The sequence below is a fragment of the Leucopleurus acutus genome, assembly GCF_964270905.1.
Source record: "Leucopleurus acutus genome assembly, chromosome: 10".
NCBI classification, from domain to species: domain Eukaryota; kingdom Metazoa; phylum Chordata; class Mammalia; order Artiodactyla; family Delphinidae; genus Leucopleurus; species Leucopleurus acutus.
The window spans coordinates 52434881-52453884 of NC_139153.1; the positions used below are offsets into that span (position 1 = coordinate 52434881).

Below are 19004 nucleotides of genomic sequence, written 5' to 3' on the forward strand. Positions count from 1 at the left end.
GCGGGAGAACTACAGCCTCAGTCCACCCGGCAGAGCTAAGGCAGGGGCCGAGGGAACTCCGAATCGCTCCTGGGAAGGTCAGCATCACGGCCTTGGAAAGGTGGGGTGGATCTGAGGGGAGAGGGACCGGGGGATTTAAACGGGCGCCTGGCTGTCTGCATGTTCAGGGAACCAACTTTGGTTTCTCCAGAGTTCGGGTGGGCTGAGTCTGGGACTTGTTTTATAAGTGGAAAATGGTGAACTTTGACTTGCAAATTACACCTTTGATAAAAGGCTTTCAGTAAAGTGCGTAGGGCAGGGGAAAAAAATTTATTTATAAATTTATCTATCTTAAACCGAGGTTGAGAATCTTATTTGGAAAACAACTGCTGAAAATATTTTCATTTCGGATTCTTCTTGGGAAAAGGTCACCTCAAATGACTATTTGCTAACTTTTGTCTACCTGGGTCTGTGCTTCCCCTGCCCCAGTTTTCTGTCTGGGAGCCCTGGAGTGGGAACTAGCCAGCTATGAGAGCCACAAGAGAACAGTTCAAGGATTCAGTGGCAGAGAAAGATGGGGAGATGGCAGATCTTAACCGATGTCTAGGAGGGTTGTGAGACGGGAGGGGTAAGGATTTATGGAGGAGGAGCTGGGGGACAGGGCAGCCTGCCGTGTCGTGGTTGCTCATTATCCTTGTGCAGCATCATTCACAGGGGCTGCCCTGTGACTGCCAGGAGGCCGTCTTCACCCCAGGAATCCTCATGTTAGGTATCTAGGTGTCCCTCCTGGGCCTAGAGCTGAAAAAGATACCAGCCAACTAGCTTTCCATGATTTCCTCCTTACATTTATTTACAACAGCGGTTCTCAAACATTAACTGTCCTAGAAGTTAAAACCGAACATTTAAAAATATTTATTAACTTACTTAAGAAATCGTAAAATCGTTATATGTTAATAAACTTTATATATTTCTTGAAAAATAATAATTTCTTCCCAAATTGTAGGGCGAAGAGTGACATTGTACATTTTTGCAAATCTCTTTCATGTCTGTCTTAATAGATGATAGTTGGATTCTCATAGCTACTTCTGCATTCATTCTCGCTATATCACATGTCATGTAGCCTCTGGAAAACTTCACTGTACACTCATGAGAGAATGGTTATGGCTTAGTACTGTTTTGTTTCGGTTTTTTTTGCGGTACCCGGGCCTCTCACTGCCGTGGCCTCCCGCTGCGGAGCACAGGCTCCGGACACTCAGGCTCAGCGGCCATGGCTCATGGGCCCAGCCGCTCCGCGGCATGTGGGATCCTCCCAGACCGGGGCTCGAACCTGCGTCCCCTGCATCGGCAGGCAGACTCCCAACCACTGCGCCACCAGGGAAGCCCCTTAGTACTGTTTTTGAAAATAGTTTTGACTTAATGGACCCCCCGAAAGGGTCTCCCTGGGCCACACTTTGAGAACCGCTGGTTTAGAATAATGTTTTTGTTATTATAAAAGTTCATACGCATTATGGAAATACCTGAAACATACAGAAAACGGTAAGAAAATGAAACTGCCCATCCTTTTATAATCCAGCGTGTTTGTATTTCAATAATAAAATGTAGCAACTGACTGGTATTTGAGTGGCTTGGATTCAGGATGGGTTGGGCAGGTGTAAGTGGCCTCGGGTTTTGACTGGGGACAAGGAAGCTCTCATATCCCACAAAGCTGACGCCGGTTCCTGGTTGCAGGCGGAGCTGACCTGGAAACCTGTCCTTGGCCACTGTCCTATCTAAGGAGCTCACCTTCCAGAGCCCGCCTGCACAGAACTGGCAGGGGACCCTCTTAGGAGCAGAGGTGATGGCGATCTTCAGGCAGCTGTCCCTGGGCGCAAAGGCCGCCCTGGCAGCCGGCACTGTCTTCGTGTCCATGGTCATCTCCCGCTCCTACCTGGCGGAGAGCCTCGAGCTCAGGGCCTGGCGGTGGCTGTTCCGCCTGCAGCTCGCCCTGTTTGCCAACTCGCTCATGCTCCTCGGTTCCCTCTACATCTGGCGAAGCACCGTCAGCAACCTCAGCCACTCCCCTGCTGCAGAGTCGACCTGTTTCCAGCTTTGGAAGTTGGCCGTTGTGGCCTTCCTGGCCCTGGCCCATTCCAGTTTCTTCACCATGATCTTTCTAGTGGCCGAGGAGCCTTATCTCTTTTCCCTGATGGCCTACTCCTGCCTTGGGGCATACATCATCATGGTCTGCTTCCTCTGTACCCTCAGTGGCATGGAGCAGGCCTACCAGCTCCTGGCCTTGCGCGCCGGCAGGGTGGTGGGCAGCCTTGACAAGACAAGGAAGCTGGCACTCAGGCCAGCGCTGGCGGTGCTGGTGTCCGCCGTGCTCAGTGTGGTAGGGCTGCTGAACGCTGCCCAGCCCCCGGCTGTGAAAACCGTGGAGGTGCCCATGCATTGGCTGCCCGCCTCCATGGACAACCTCAAGATTGCGCTGCTCTCCGACATCCACTTGGGCCCCACAGTGGGCAGGACCAAGATGGAGATGTTCGTGAAGATGGTGAACACGCTGGAACCGGATGTCACAGTGATTGTGGGTGACCTGTGTGATGCCGAAGCGTCTGTCCTCCGGACAGCCGTCGCTCCTCTGGGCCAGCTTCGCTCACGCCTCGGCACCTACTTCGTCACGGGGAATCACGAGTACTACACATCAGATGTCAGCAACTGGTTTGCGCTGCTGGAATCCCTGAACGTCACGCCCCTGCACAATCAGAACGTGAAGATTTCTGCCACCCGGGCCCAGCCTGGTGGGGGTGAGGATGATGACTGGATCTGCTTGGCCGGGGTGGACGACATCGAAGCAGACATCCTGCACTACTCTGGCCACGGCATGGATCTCAAGAAGGCTCTGGGGGGCTGCAGCCCGGACCACACCACCATCTTGCTAGCTCATCAGCCCCTGGCTGCCAAGAGAGCTCTCCAGGCTCGGCCAGATATCAACTTGATCCTTTCTGGGCACACTCACGCTGGGCAGATCTTTCCCTTGAATGTGGCAGCCTATCTCCTGAACCCCTTCTTTGCTGGTCTGTACCAAGTAGCCCAGACTACATTTGTTTATGTGAGCCCAGGCACAGCCTACTATGGGATACCCATGCGACTGGGCAGCAGGGCGGAGATTACAGAGCTCATCCTGCAGCGGGTTCCCTGAACCCACCCCTGCCCCGTGCGCCTCCTCATTGCCCTTGCCCTCCATCCCCGACCCTCTGCAGACCAGGCTGCCTGCTTTATCCCCTCCAGTCTCTCCTGCCAGCACACGCTTGTCACAAGACTGGTTTGCACCGTGATCAGTGGTGGGGCTGCCTGTTAACTCTGTAGGTGGCCATCTGCTTCTTTCTGTGCATTTGTGAGGCCACTAAAGTCACATGTGTAGGAACAGGCATCTATTTTCCAGATGATGTGGAGTAAGCCCTCCTCCTCTGCAGAACTCATGGGGATGAACTGAATCAGGGGGTTGCTTGAAGGGGATGCCTGTGGAAAGTGGAGTAGGGAGGGGACTCTTGGTATTTTAAAAGCCTCTTTAGGACTTAAGCAGTTTTCAAAATCATTGATCCAGAGCTTTCTGGGGAAGGGGCAGTGTGGCTAGGTAATCTGGGAGAACTGGCGAGATGGAGGCCCCTCTGGCTGCTGGAGAAGAAGCTTTTCTTTTCCCCCTTGGTTCTATCAGAGTCCCCTTTACTGAGAGCATCAGCCAAGTCAGCTGGAATATAGGCTCATCCTGTTCCGGGCCTTGAGTGATGCTGTCTCATTGGCTGTGCTCCTGGGCCTTTGGGGTTGGGGGTGGGGCAGAAGGATGGGAACACTGGTCCGTGAATGAAGGTCAGAGTGCTGCTGCCTAGGAATTCAGAGGGTGTTTGCCAAACTTGGCTCCTTTTATGCAACACCTGGATGAGGTGATTAGGGACAGGCGACTTTCCCCAACTGAGAGATGAGGGAACCGAGGCAAAGGGAGGTAGAGCACTGGCGGCAGCACAAGGGTTATGGGAGATTCTGGCTGGAAGCCCGGTTTTCTGCCTCCCAAGACCAGTGTTCTTCCCACTGCCTGATGGTAAGTAGCTGTACCCTTACAGGTGAGGATAGGGTTCAAACACAAGTAACATTGTAACGAGAACAAGCAAGGGCCTATAACCTGATGCCCTTTCGAAGTGGTCTGCTTGAGGCCGATTTCAGTTCATGGTAACTACATGAGCAGGACCCGGAAGGGGGTCGGCCAGTTTCAGTGTAGGATGGCTGTTACACTGGAGGGACAGTCAGGAAACTGGAGTGCACACCCCCCACCCCAGGTTTGGGTCAGAAACGGAGGTTCGCTCTCTACCGGTAGGGAGGTTGAGGCTTGCATGGGGAGTGGCAGGGCACTGAGCTCCTGCGGGCCCCAAGGCCTTCCCTTCGTGGGACCCCTGGCTCTGGGATGCTGGGCTGTCCTTCCTGCTGGTGGCTCACTGCCCCCTTCCCCCCACCAGCCTGACCCCATCAGAGCTGTCCTAGCGCTCTGGCCACAGAACCAGACGGCCATCCCTAAGCTGGACCCTCAGAAAAAGAGGTAGGGGTTACCATGTCTGGAGCAGCCCCAGCCTCGCTGGCCGGCCTCTGTGCCAGAGGTAGGATACCCTTTGACCCTGGGGTAGCAATAAGGCCTGATAGACAAGGCCTCACTGAGAATCTTTCTGCGACAGGGAGCTCTGACTGGAGGGACTCACCCTCCTGCTTTCTTGTCAGGCAGCATCGGGCAAATGACCTCACTGAGCCTCGGTTTCCCTCACCCTGAAATGGGGATAATTATCGTATCTACCTCAAGATTGTTTTTCAGGGAGGGTATTAAGACATGGCGCAGAAGTTGCTTGTAGCTCAGTCACAAGGAAGCAGTTGATGTTGCTAATTTTTAAACATCCCATGGGGCCTGCAAAGGGGCTGTGTTGGTCACAGGTGCACAGAGAATTTATGGAGCAGCCAGTCCTGGGAAACAGGAGTGGGTCCCATGCTGCCTGCCGCTGGGGCCCAGTGATTTGTCACAGCAGCAACTGCTGGGGTTGCTTTCCTCTGTCTCTTGCCTGTGTTATTGTCTCCCTGTGCACATTCAGGCTGGCCAGGGCAAGTCTCTCCATTTTCCCCCTTGTCCTCTTGGTTAGCGGAACCCTGGGGGCTCCTGGAGACCACCTTTCTTGTTTCCAGGCAACCAAAGTATTGACAGCGGGTCTTCCAGTCGAGTTTAAAATGTATCTTTGAGTTGAGATTTCAGTGGTTTCCTTATTACTTACCCCCTCGTGTTTAATCATCCTTACAGCCAGGAATAAGTTTGGAGAAAAACTTATCCAGAACCGAGGAAGGGACCCTGGAGAGGCTTTCTTTTAACACATTTTGCGGGTGGTGGGGTTATAGGAGGGGGAAGTGCTTTGCCAAGGGCAGCGCCCAGCTCAGCTCAAGTTTCCTGACTGCATTCTTGGTGGCATCACTCAAACTCGCCACCTCAGGAAGGTCACTCTTCCAGACCCTCTCACATTCTCGTGCCCTGACCCCAGTTGGGATCACCCCCAGTCTACACTAGTTCTGCCATTTGTCTTCCACCTTGTGTGTCTCCTGCTCTACCAAGTATTATTTCACTGGTTTCTTGATTTGGGATCTTTCTCATCAGTGCCCTGAGCTGGATGGAATTCACTTCCATCAGTCCTGCTTTTCATCTTGCACCTTCTTGTCTCTTCTCTTTCCCTGAGTGCCAGCATTTTTCAGTCTTGAGCACCTGTCTGTCATCCCTGCTCTGAAGTCCTTGCTTGACTGATTCCTCTCTTAACAGAAACAAGACAGGTCCATCTTCTGTGCCCAAGGAATAGTCAGCAGCACCTTCTCACACTTGGTTTGTGTCCCATGACGTGGTGGAAGTTTTCCCAGCACAAATTTCTCCAATTTTGTCCAGATATGGTCCTGGTGGGCTGCTCTCCACGGCCCCCTTGGTACCTCTGTTCCCTGTTCTTCACTCATTTACCTTCTTTGATTTGTTTATTTATTGCCAGGGGAGGTGGTGAGAAACATTTACTTGAAACTTGAAAATGCTTTCAATTTCATTCTAGTTTCTTTTTAAAAATCTGTTAAATGCAAGTTAAAATGAAACATAAAGCTTTCTAAAAATTAACTATAGGGCATCCCTGATGGCGCAGTGGTTGAGAGTCCGCCTGCCGATGCGGGGGACACAGGTTCGTGCCCCGGTCCGGGAAGATCCCACATGCCGCGGAGCGGCTGGGCCCGTGAGCCATGGCCGCTGAGCCTGCGCGTCCGGAGCCTGTGCTCCGCAACGGGAGAGGCCACAACAGTGAGAGGCCCACGTAGCACAAAAAAAAAAAATAATTAACTATAGCCTGTGTACTGGGATACTATATATACATTTTTTTAAAAATTTTTATTTATTTATTTTTGGCTGTGTTGGGTCTTCGTTTCTGTGTGAGGGCTTTCTCTAGTTGCGGCAAGCAGGGGCCACTCTTCATTGCGGTGCACAGGCCTCTCACTATCGCGGCCTCTCTTGTTGCGGAGCGCAGGCTCAGTAGTTGTGGCTCACGGGCCTAGTTGCTCCGCAGCATGTGGGATCTTCCCAGACCAGGACTCAAACCTGTGTCCCCTGCATTGGCAGGCAGATTCTCAACCACTGCACCACCAGGGAAGCCCTGGGATACTATTGTTATAAAACCTCAATACATTAATCCTACTGCCATTCATTCCAAACATCCATCCGTCCGACCATCCTTTTTTCCCCTTGTTTGTTCTTTTTAAAAGCTTTTTATTGTGAAAACTTGGAAGTATTCACAAACTAGGGAGAGCAGCAACAGAATCCCCATCACCCAGCTTCAACATTTGTGACTATTGTACTGTTCCTTCTCATCTACCGCAGCCCTTCACTCTTTCTTTTTTGTCAGGAGTATATTAAGGCAAATCTTAGAAAATATAATTTCACCCCCAAATGCTTTAGTATGAATCCTTTTTAAAAAAGCATATCCATAATGCTGTTATAGCTGATGAAATTCACAGTAATTCTTTAATATCATCTTATACCTAGTTAGGAGACTTGGGGCTAGAAGTTAGGTTTTCTACCTCTTAATAAAAGTATTTTTTCCACTGTCTGAGGATTAGGTGGCTGTATCTATTACAAGTAACTTTAGGATTCAAATGCAGTTAACTGTGTAAAGAGTTAGTTTTCAGTTTTTCCGATTATCTCAATTGTCTTTTGTGTGTGTGATAGAAAAACACGTAGTGTGGAATTTATCATCTTAGTGATTTTTAAGTGTACAGTTCAATGGCGTTAAGTGTATTCACGTTGATGTACAACAGATCTCCAGAGCTTTTTCATCTTGCAAATGTAAAACTCTATACCCATTAAACAACAACTCCCCTACCCACCCCCAGCCTCTGGTAACCACTACTTTACATTCTGTTTCTATGAATCTGACTACTCTGGGTACTTCATATAAGTGGAATTATAGATTATTTGTCTTTTGTGGCTGGATTATTTCACTTAGCATAATGTCCTCAGTGTTCATCCCCACTGTAGCGTGTGACAAGACTTCCTTTTTAAGGACGAATAATATTCCATTGCATGTATATACCACAGTTTGTTCATTCATCAGTGGACATTTGGGTTGCTTTCACCTCTTGCCTGTTGTGAATAGTGCTACTGTGAACATGGGTGTGCAAATATCTCTTTGAGACCCTGCTTTCTATTCTTTTGGATATATACCCAGAAGTGGGATTGCTGGATCATATAGTAGTTCTATTTTTCATTTTTTGAGGAAACTCTATACTGTTTTCCATAGCAGTTGGACCACTTTATAATCCCATCAGCAGTACACAAGTGTTCCAGTTTCTCTATATCCTCACCAAATCTTATCTTCCATTTTTTTGTTTGTTTTAATAAATTTATTTATTTATTTATTTATTTATTTATTTATTTATGGCTACACTGGGTCGCTGCTCTGCGCGGGCTTTCTCTTGTTGTGGCGAGCGGTGGCTACTCTTCGTTGTGGTGCACAGGCTTCTCATTGCAGTGGCTTCTCTTGTTGCGAGCATGGGCTCTAGGCACGCAGCTCAGTAGTTGTGGCTCGCGGGCTGTAGAGCACAGGCTCAGTAGTTCTGGTGCACAGGCTTAGTTGCTCCGTGGCATGTGGGATCTTCCTGGACTGGGGATCGAACCCGTGTCCCCTGTATTGACAGGCAGATTCTTTTTCTTTTTTTTAAATTTATTTTTGGCTGCATTGGGTCTTTGTTGCTGTGCGCGGGCTTTCTCTAGTTGCGGCGAGTGGGGCTTCTCTTGTTGCGGAGCATGGGCTCTAGGCGCTCAGGCTTCAGTAGTTGTGGCACGTGGGCTCAGTAGTTGTGGTTCCCAGGCTCTATAGCACAGGCTCAGTAGTTGTGGCACATGGGCTTAGTTGCTTCGCGGCATGTGGGATCTTCCCAGACTGGGGCTTGAACCCATGTCCCCTGCGTTGGCAGGCAGATTCTTAACCACTGCGCCACCAGGGAAGTCCCTGTTTGTTTGTTTTTGATAGTGGTGTGAGATGATAACTTATTGTGGTGTTGATTTGCATTTCTCTGATGATTGGTAATGTTGAGCATCTTTTCATAGGCTTGTTGGCTATTTGTATACCATCTTTGGAAGAATGTCTATTCAGGTCTTTTGCCCATTTTAAAATCATATTTGATTTTTTTGTTGTTGAGTTGTAGGTCTTTATTATTCTGGATATTAACCGCTTATCAGATATATGATTTGCAATTATTATCTCCCATTCCATAGATTGACTTTTCACTGTATTGATTGTATCCCTTGATGCGAAAAAGTTAAGTTTGATGTTCCATTTGTCTATTTTTGCTTTTGTTGCCAGTGCTTTTGGTGTCATAACCAAGCAGTCACTGCCAACCAAGCCCAGTATCATAAAGCTTTCCCCCTATGTTTTCTTCAAGGAGTTTTAAATTTTGGGTTTTATGTTTCGGTCTTTGATCCATTTTGAGTTATTTTTGTATATGGTGTAAATTAAGGATCCAACTTCATTCTTCTGCATGTGGATATCCAGTTTTCCCAACACTTTTTGTTTAAGAGACTGTCCTTTCCCCATTGAGTGGTCTTGGCACCCTTACTGATGACCATGTGAACATTTGTGTGACAGTTTATTTTCAGGCCCCTCTATTCTATTCTATTGGTGTATTTGTCTGTCTTTATATCAGTAACTCATTGTTTTTTATCACAGTAGTTTTGAAATCAGGAAGTGTGAGTCTCCCAACTTTGTTCTTCTTTTCCAAAATTGTTTTAGCTATTGGGGGTTCCTTGAAATTCTGTATGAATTTTAGGATGAATTTTTCTATTTCTGCAAAGAATGCTGTTGGGTTTCTGATAGAGATTACATTGACTCTATAGATCACATTGGGTAATATGGACATCTTAACAATACTAATATTTCGATCCATTAACATGGGATGTCTTTCCATTTATCTGTGTCTTTTAAAATCGCAGCAGTGTTTTGTAGTTTTCAGTGTATGAGTCTTTCACCTCCTTGGTTAGGTTTATTCCCAAGTATTTTATTCTCTTTGATGCTATGATAATTGGAATTGCTTAATTCCCTTTTTGGATTGTTCATTGTCAGTGTATAGAAGTGCAACTGATTTTTGTATGTTGATTTTGTATCCTGCAACTTTGTTGAATTCATTTATTAGTTCTAACAATTTTGCGTGTGTGTGTATGTGTGAAATCTTCAGGGTGTTCTACATATAAGATCATGTCTGTGAATAGAGATAATTTTACTTCTTCCTTTCAAATTGAACGTCTTTTGTTTCTTTTTCTTGCTTGTTGCTCTGGCTAGGACTCCCAACAGTATGTTGAATAGAAGTGGTGAGAGCGAGCATCCTTGCCTTGTTCCTGATCATGGAAGAAAAGCTTGCAATCTTTCACATCGAGTATGATGTTAACTATTGGTTTTCGTATACGGCCTTCATTGTGTTGAAGTAATTTTCTTCAATTCATAGTTTGTTAAGTGTTTTATCGTAAAAAGTTGTGGAATCTTACCAAATAAATTTCTGCCTCAATTGAAATGATCATGGTTTTGTCCTTCATTCTGTTAATGTGCGTTCCATTGATTGATTTTCATATGTTGAATCATTCTTGCATTCTGAATCTCACTTGGTCGTGATGTATAATCCTCTTAAAGAGCTCTTGAGGGAATTCCCTGGTGCTCTAGTGGTTAGGACTCGGTGCTTTTACTGCCAAGGGCGTGGGTTCCATCCCTTGTCAGGGAACTAAGATCCCACAAGCCATGTAGCGTGGCCAAAACAAAAAAAAAAAAGTTGTTGAATTTAGTTTGCTGATATTTGTTGAGGATTTCTGCATCAGTATTAATCAGGAATATTGATATTGGCTTGCAGTTTTCTTTTTTTGTTATGTCCTGTCTGGTCTTGGTGTTAGGGTTATGTTGTTCTCATAGGATGAGCTTACAAGTGTTCCCTCCTCTTTAATTTTTTGGAAGCGTTTCAGGAGGATTGGTGTTAATTCTTCTTTAAATGTTTGGTAGAATTCTCTAGCTGAAGCCATCTGATCCTTTGTTTTTCTTTGAGATTTTCAATTACTGATTCTATCTTCTTACTAGTTATTGGTTTGCGCAATTTTCTATTTTTTCATGATTTGGTCTTGGTAGGTTGTATGTTTCTAGACATTTATCAGTTTCTTTAGGTTTCGCAATTTATAGGTATACAATTGTTCATAGTAGTCTCATAATCCTTTTTGTGTGTGTGTGCCATCAGTTGTAGTATCTTCTCTTTCATTTCTGATTTTGAGGCTTCTCTCTTTTTTTCTTAGTTAATCTAGCTAAAGATTTATCAGTTTTGTTGATCTTTTCAAAAAATGAACTCTTGGGCTTCCATGGTGGCGCAGTGGTTGAGAGTCTGCCTGCCGATGCAGGGGACACGGGTTCGTGCCCCGGTCCAGGAAGATCCCACATGCCGCGGAGCGGCTGGGCCTGTGAGCCATGGCCGCTGAGCCTGCGCGTCCGGAGCCTGTGCTCCGCAAAGGGAGAGGCCACAACAGTGAGAGGCCCGCATTACCGCAAAAAAAAAAAAAAAAAAGAACTCCTACTTTCATTGATTTTTTTTTTTTCTATTCTCTATTTCACTTAATCCCTGCTCTAATTTTCATTATTTCCTCCCTTTTGCTAGCTTTAGTTTTTTTCTTTGATTTCTTGAGGAATTGTGTCACTTTACAGTTCTTTTGTTTGAATCAGGATCTAAAAACAAGGTCCATATATTGTATGTGATATATTTCTTAAGTCTCTCTAAGTCTATAAGATACCCTCTCTTCTTATTTTGTGCCATTTATTTGTTCAAGTTATCTGGATATTATATCTTGGTATTTCCTACATTTTGGATTTGTGGTGGTGTTTGACATGTACTATCCTTCATATTTTCTGTAAACTGGTAGAGGTGGACATATATTAAAGTTAGAGCTAGAAGCTAGACAGATTCACGTTCAACTTTTCTCCTCTTTTGGTAGGAAGACTTCATTGCTTTCAGTGATGCTGAGATTGACCAGGTGTTGTCAGCCTGGCTCCTCCACTAGAAGGTTCCACATCATCTTTTCATCTAATGTTTCAGCAGTCATTGATGATTGTTGCCTAAAGTCATTAGTCCAGTAGGGATTGTAAAATGGTGATTTTTTTTAAGTTTGATACATTTAATACAGAATTTAGTAGGCCAGAGTACTAAATAGACTTTCTGGGAGTATTTAGGTGGCTTTTATCTATTCAAGAGACAATGGAAACTTCTTTTACCTCAGTTCTGAATTTTGAAGGAGTTTTTGTGGAGCTTAGAAGTATAATCCTGGGAATTCACGGGTGGTCTAGTGGTTAAGACTCTGCACTCTTGCTGCCGAGGGCCTGGGTTCAATCCCTGGTCAGGGAGCTAAGATCCCACAAGCCGCATGGTGCGGCCAAAAAAAAAAAAAAGAAAAAGAAGTGTAATTCTGCCTTCAGCCCCCAAAACGATGATTTTTAATCTCATTTCTTCTGCATTTACTAGCTGTGGTTCTTCTACAAAGAATTCTCTTCATCAATTGTTTGGTTATTCTGAAAAAGTCTGTACCAAAGGCAAGACGGATGCTGGATTCTTCCTCTTTATTCATTAGTTTTCAGAATAATTAGTTGATACCCCAGCAGACTTCAGGGATGACCAATAAGCTTTTCTTTTAGGTGGGAGGGAGTATTATGAATTTGGCTATTTTTGCATATCTGACGTGTTTCAATCTAACGAAATGATAAATCTTTTAATGCTCAAAATATCCCATTTTCAGCCAGTTGGAGCTCCTTCAAATTGGCTTCTATGTCATTTTGTGTGGCCCTAATAGTTGTTCATTGTTTTAGGCTTATTTTGTATATATTCTGCCCCAGACTTGGATTAAGTGATTTCTTAAGGAGCCCTGGTTCCTTTTTGTGGGAAATATTTAGAGACCATAATTTAAGTGCTAGAGGAGCTAAGTGCTACTGGCTAGTGTCATTTCTTAGCTGTTTCTGTGGCTATTGCTGGGAAATAAATATTTTTTTAGAAAGAGAAAAAATTTTAAGTTACATTAGTTTTTAGAGCAGTTTTAGGTTCATAGCAAAACTGAGTGGACGGTACAGAGATTTCCTGATTGTAGGGCTTTTACTTAACTTTCTTTGAGTTTATGTTTGTTTCTATTTTATACTGAAATGTTTGGTTCCTAACAACCCGATGTAATTGCTTATTTATCCTAGTATGTATTTTATAGATTCAGAATAGTAATGAAATATTATTAATAGGATGAAATCTACTGGATGCAGGTTTATTTGTTTTAATGCAGTTCAAGATGTATTTTTATCCTTAGTCTAAATATAGTCAAAATACTATTTCAAATTCACTTGAAATGATTCCTTCCTCTGTGGACAGTTAGGTCTGTTTTTCACTTTTAAGAATTATTTTATATTTTTAAATTTATTTTTTTAAACTGTGTACTTACCTTTTCTCTGAGATGACGGAGCAGAATTAAATCTGTAAATGTCTGTGAGTCCTGGAGGGTAGGGAACTGATCCTCAGCTGTGCTCATTTCTCCTCCATTCTGCCATTTCCCCTTCCTCTTCCACTGAAATTTGCACTCTTTATCCACAGTCTTTTGGAATGCTGAACAAAAATCTTCTTGGAACAAGACAGGAATAAGTAAATAAAATTAATAAATCTATAAGCCATGGCAGATCATTCACAAATTCCTCCAGGTCCATATTATCACCATTCATTCCGTGGGGTGGTTTTTCTTCTACAGCCTGTCTGATGTAATGGTGCTTCCATGACATTTGATGTTTGAAAGGCTCTAGCTCTGGCATTATCAATGTGTGTTTTATAGTCGTCTGCAATATTCCTTCTCTTTCTCTTTGCTCTGTGAACTGAGGGATCTGGGAAGCCCATGTGTGTAAACACCCCTCCACCCCTGTCTTCTCCCCTTCTCTTAATCCCTTTTCCCTTAACACTAGGGTGCTAGCAGCCTGGGATGGTTGGGTCTCTGTCACCCTGGAGCTGAGCAGCTCATGTCGGGAATTCTCCAGGCTCTTGGGCCTCTGGGGTGAATTGAGAAGGTATGTAGGGTGCTGGGGATGGAGATCCATGGACTAGGTGCTTACCTGAGTTATTATGAGAGACTTGAAGACATTAGCATCTTCACGTAATCGGCATGACACATAACCTGGGATAGCACTGAGCTCCTTTTATTTCTTTATTCAGGTTGAGGAATGTACACAAATAATGCAAATATAATTAATTTTAGTTCTGAGGATTAGGCAACTTGAGGCATGTTCACATTACCTGGTGATGTAAATACCAATGTTACATTGAATTTTTTTTAAAGAAAGGCTTATTCACCACTGAAATAATCTCAACAGCATCATTAACTTTAAACATGTTGTATTGGACAGTATTAGTTACCTGATACGTATTTGGTCTGGGGTTATTTCATTTGTACTGTGGTCTTTTTTCTCCAGTGTTATATGCATTATGTATAATACATTGGTTGGGGGTGGGGGCACGGCTTGGAAAGGTGTGGGCTTTGACTTGCTTGGAATTGCTTTTTATTCTGTAAGTTCTGTGACCTCATGCACTGTAAATATTGATGCTACCACACCCGAGCACATGTGAAATAAAACTGTGGCTCTTCAGTATTTGGTTCCAATGCGAATTAATTAAAAAGGGGTTGGGGAAGTAGGTGTCCAGTAGTTAAGAATCCGCCTGCCAATGCAGAGGACACGGGTTCCATCCCTGGTTGGGGAAGATCCCACATGCCATGGAGCAACTAAGCCCGTGCACCACAATTACTAAGACTGTGCTCTAGAGCCCGCGAGCCACAACTACTGAGCCTGCGAGCCACAGTTACTGAGCCCGTGTGCCACAAATACTGAAACCCGTGTGCCTAGAGCCTGCACAGCGCAACAAGAGAAGCCACCGCAATGAGAAGCCCGCACACTGCAATGGAGAGTAGCCCCCACTCGCCGCAACTGGAGAAAGCCCGCGTGCAGCAGCGAAGACCCAGCGCAGCCAGAAAAAAAGGGGGTGGAATTTGCACACAGGGAAAATTTTCCATTATATGTATTTGGGGGGAATAAACTCTGAAGGCAGCTTTCCCTCTTTTCTCCTCCCCCCACATTTCTCGATGGCCCTACTTCCATCAGTGGTGCCACAGCTCAGAGATTAAGGAAAGCTGGCTCTTTTAGGCTGGGTCCTCTCAGGTCCTTCAACATTGAAAGGGGTCACTTTGGAGCCATGAAGTGGATTTTCCCTGTTTACCTTGGCCCTGACAGTCACCAGTTAGAGGCTGTCTCTTAGGTGATGCTGCTTCTGCATCTGTCTGTATCATCCCCTCTACTGCTTTTCTAAGCTTCCGTTTCAGAGACTTGTCACTGCTCCCCAGGTCCAAATAACATGCTGTTGTTTGTATATCAGACCAGTGTGACAGCTCAGGGAGTGTCCTGACAGTCGAGGTGTCTCATGGGAGAGAGCGGGGCAGTTACCAGGTCCCTGGAGCAAGACAAAGAATGTGTCCTGCTGTCCTGCCCACTTAAAAACCAACCGCTTTTGACCCTTTTTATTGATAGTTTTGAAAAGATTAGCCACAGACCAAATGCCAGAGGCTGTGTTGACTGTCCCACAGCTGCCACTGGGGCTACCACTTGGTTAAACAAGTGGTCCACCACCATCCAGCACGATCTCTTTTTGGCAGGGGCTCCCTGGTGATCTGAATGGGGATGTGATGAGGATGTCCACTGAGTCTTTGTGGTAGAGGCACCAGTGTCTGCAATTCCAGGAGAACTGTGGGCTTGTTCAGAATTATCTTGGGTGGAGGTGGGCAGTGGGCAGTTCCAGGACATCTGTTTGGCCCTTCCCTCCACAGTGGCTGTTACTCATGGGGAGGCTTCTGGGGGCTGTTAAGTAGAACCATCCCAGTTTGCACTCAGAACCAGGGACATCGCCATAGGGTAGGTCCTCTGACTGGTGAGAAGGACGTGGGCCCTTTCCCGTGGCAACAAGGTGGGGATGGTGGCATTCAGGAGCCCTGGTATACACATACCAGCCCAGACTGCATCCAACAGTCCTCATGAGGTCTGGGGGTGCACTTTCCTTAGGACACAGGTGTCCTAAGTCTCGCTGGGGAAGGAATATTTATTGTGTGTACTTAGGGTGGCATCACAGGGCCCTTCCTCAAGGGGATCCATCCAGTCCTTCCTTCCATCAGCTGTTTGTTGTAGAACCACCTCAGAGCTGGGAACCAGATGAAGGAGTCATGATTTTCCACTGCAGGGGCTGACCTCAGCCTTTTGCTCACAAGTGATTGATTTTTTTCTTGCGAGATACATCAAACAGCACCCTCACTGGTTGGCCAACCATCTCGCCCTCTAGGAATGCTGCGGTTTCTGAGCCCTTGCCTGAAGTCACCTCTGTCAACATGCCCCAGCTGCCACTCTGGCCTAGCTGTTTGTGGTGGTGGTTATGTCCATCTGCATCTGGCGGTTAAGTGGTACCTCTTTGGTTATGCCAGGATCTCATCACCCTCGAAGACACGAGGGAGCATCTTCTGTCACCCCCTGCCCACAGAGCACAGCCCTCAGGGGACTTCTGGAGGACACCAGGACCCTCCTCACTGCTGTGTTCCTTACTGAAGGGTGTGTTCTCTGGCCAGTTCCGGGGAGTATAGTCAGATGTTGGGGTGTCTGGTCACCGTTTTTACTTTCTCACTTCTTGGAACCATCTCATACCTTCCTCAGGATTCCATGGCAGTCCGGGCACCTCCACCTCATTTCCTGTAAGTCAATATCATGTCCAAGTTCCAAGGAACTGGGTTCCAACAGCACAGGGACTGGGTTGGGCACCTTTACCAAGATGACAGCTCACACATGGGAGAACGCACCATGTCCATACACTCCCCTCTGTCTGCCTTGTGTTCTGCCCCCTCAAGATCCCCTCCCAGTGTCCCCCCTCCCCCTCCCCAATTAAGTCCTGGCCTTATCTTTCTGGCAGGAGATGGAGGTCTCTTTAAACATTGCCATGGAAGCCTCTGGCATTCACAGAATGCCTTGAGTGGCATGAGTGCCTTGATGGCTGATTTGAGCCTGTCAACCGGTCTCTTTCTTCAAAGCTTCCAATCTGTTAGTAAAAACCAGCCAACCTCACAATCCTTATAATTACCAGCACCCACCCCTCAGCCCCATTCCACGGGTAGAGCTAATGCAGATGCCCACTCCCCCCCTCTGCCCGTGCCCCCTCCCAGTCCTGCACAGGTGAGGGCCTTATCGTGTGTGTTTGCATACCATGGGCCGTCACCACCCACTTAGCACCAGCTGTAGGGTTCTTCCTGCTGTTTGACGCACAGGAAATGAGAAATCCAGGTATTGACTCACATCCTGAGGATCTGCTATTTAGGACAGTTCTGGTACCAAGTGTCTTAATTTGGGTTCCTCTAGAAGTAAAACATGAAACCAGGGCTGGAGTGCAGGTGATCTGGGAAGCGGTCCAAGAGGGACAGATTCTCACTCTGGGCAACAGGACCGTGATTCTGCCAAGGCCTCCTGGAGAGCAGACAGAACGTCTCCCGAATTGCCTGCCTAAAAGAGGAGGGTGGGGCTTCCCTGGTGGCGCAGTGGTTGAGAGTCCGCCTGCCGATGCAGGGGACACGGGTTCGTGCCCCTGTCCAGGAGGATCCCACATGCCGCGGAGCAACTAGGCCCGTGAGCCATGGCCGCTGAGCCTGCGCGTCCGGAGCCTGTGCTCCGCAACGGGAGAGGCCATAACAGTGAGAGGCCCGCGTACAACAACAACAACAAAAAAAAGAGGGTGCAGTTATCCACTCCCAGTGGTTGAGGGCTGCTCCGAGGTGCGTGGACTCCCCCCGACACCTGGGCTTCTGGGTGAGCAGGTGCCCGTGGCGTGTGGGTGGGAAGACACAAAGACTTGACTGGTGAGCTTGAGATGAGACACTGTCAGCACACTGTACACTGAACTCGCGCGGGACTATCCACAGCAGCTGACATAAGTGTGTTTTTTTGAAGTTTCTTGTTTTTTTAATTTTTTGGCCGCACCTCGGGGCATGCGGGATCTTAGTTCCCCGACCAGGGATGGAACCCGCCCCCCCTGCAGTGGAAGTGCGGAATCTTAACCATTGGACCGCCAGGAAGTCCCCAGGTGTGTTTTAAAAAACACCTCTTGACCTTCTCTTTATTCTGTCTCAGAGATCTTACCACAGTGGCAAGAATAAGTCATTACTCTCGGAATGTATATAATATTTCATCATGTGTGTGTATGTACATTCATATGCAATACACATACCATAGAAACCGTCATTTATTTCATCCACTTTTTAAGTTTAACCTTTTTCCAGTTTTATTGAGAAATAATTGGCATACATCACTGGATACGTTTAAGGCGAACAGCGTGATTTATTTACATGTTGTGAAATGATTACCACAATAGGTTCAGCTAACACCCATCTTCTCATACAGATAAAATAAAAAGGAAAGAAATAATAAATAAAAAGGAAAGAAAGAAAGAAGAAAGGAAAAAATTTTCTTCTCCTTATGATGAGAACTCTTAGGATCTACTCTCTTAACAGCTTTCCTGTATATCCTACAGCAGTGTTAGCTATAGTCATCATGTTGTACCTTACATCCCTGGTATTTATTTATGATAACCGGAAGTTTGTACCTCTTTATTTTTTTGGCTGTGCACGCAGCATTTGGGATCATAGTGCCCCCACCAGGGATTGAACCTGCACCCACTGCAGTGGGAGCGCAGAGTCTTAACCACTAGACTGTCAGGGAAGTCCCTGGAAGTTTGTGCCTTTTGACCACCTTTCTCCAATTGTCCCTGCCCCTGACTTTTTAATTTGTGTCAACATTTTACTAGGAAAAAATTCAGGAGGGTGAAGCCCCCTCCACCAGGGCTCACAGTTTCCTCTGCCTGTGTCGCCCATCCCCTTGGCTAACTCTTCCTCATCCTGGGGCTCAGCTTAGACCCATTCTTCTTCTTTTTTTTTTTAGATGTCGGGGGTAGGAGTTTTTTATTAATTTATTTATCTTTGCTCTGTTGGGTCTTCGTTTCTGTGCGAGGGCTTTCTCTAGTTATGGCAAGCGGGGGCCACTCTTCATCGCGGTGCGCGGGCCTCTCACTATCGCGGCCTCTCTTGTTGCGGAGCACAGGCTCCGGACGCGCAGGCTCAGCGGCCATGGCTCATGGGCTCAGCTGCTCCGCGGCATGTGGAATCTTCCCGGACCGGGGCAAGAACCCGTGTCCCCTGCATCTGTAGGCGGACTCCCAACCACTGCGCCACCAGGGAAGCCCCAACCTGGTGGTTTTATCCTCATTTTACTCTGTAGGCCTCACTATGTCGAATCTTGGGTTTCTTCCTTGCTAGACAGAAGCTTCATGTGGTCTGTGGCTGCATCTGTTGGTTCCCCTCTGTTATTACCCAGCACATAGTAGGTGTTTGTAAT

At 46.5% G+C, this 19004-nt stretch overlaps 2 protein-coding genes across 3 annotated transcripts in view; both read left to right on the plus strand.

The window, feature by feature from the left end:
• The window catches only part of GLB1 (galactosidase beta 1), a 96739-nt gene that overhangs the window by 823 nt on the left and 76912 nt on the right, over positions 1–19004 (plus strand). The gene's annotated exons all lie outside the window — the stretch shown is intronic.
• TMPPE (transmembrane protein with metallophosphoesterase domain) lies at positions 1817–3160 on the plus strand (the record flags this gene model as incomplete). Its single annotated transcript, XM_082849105.1, has 1 exon — positions 1817–3160. One exon carries the CDS (start codon positions 1817–1819, stop codon positions 3158–3160), a length of 1344 nt encoding a protein of 447 aa, XP_082705231.1.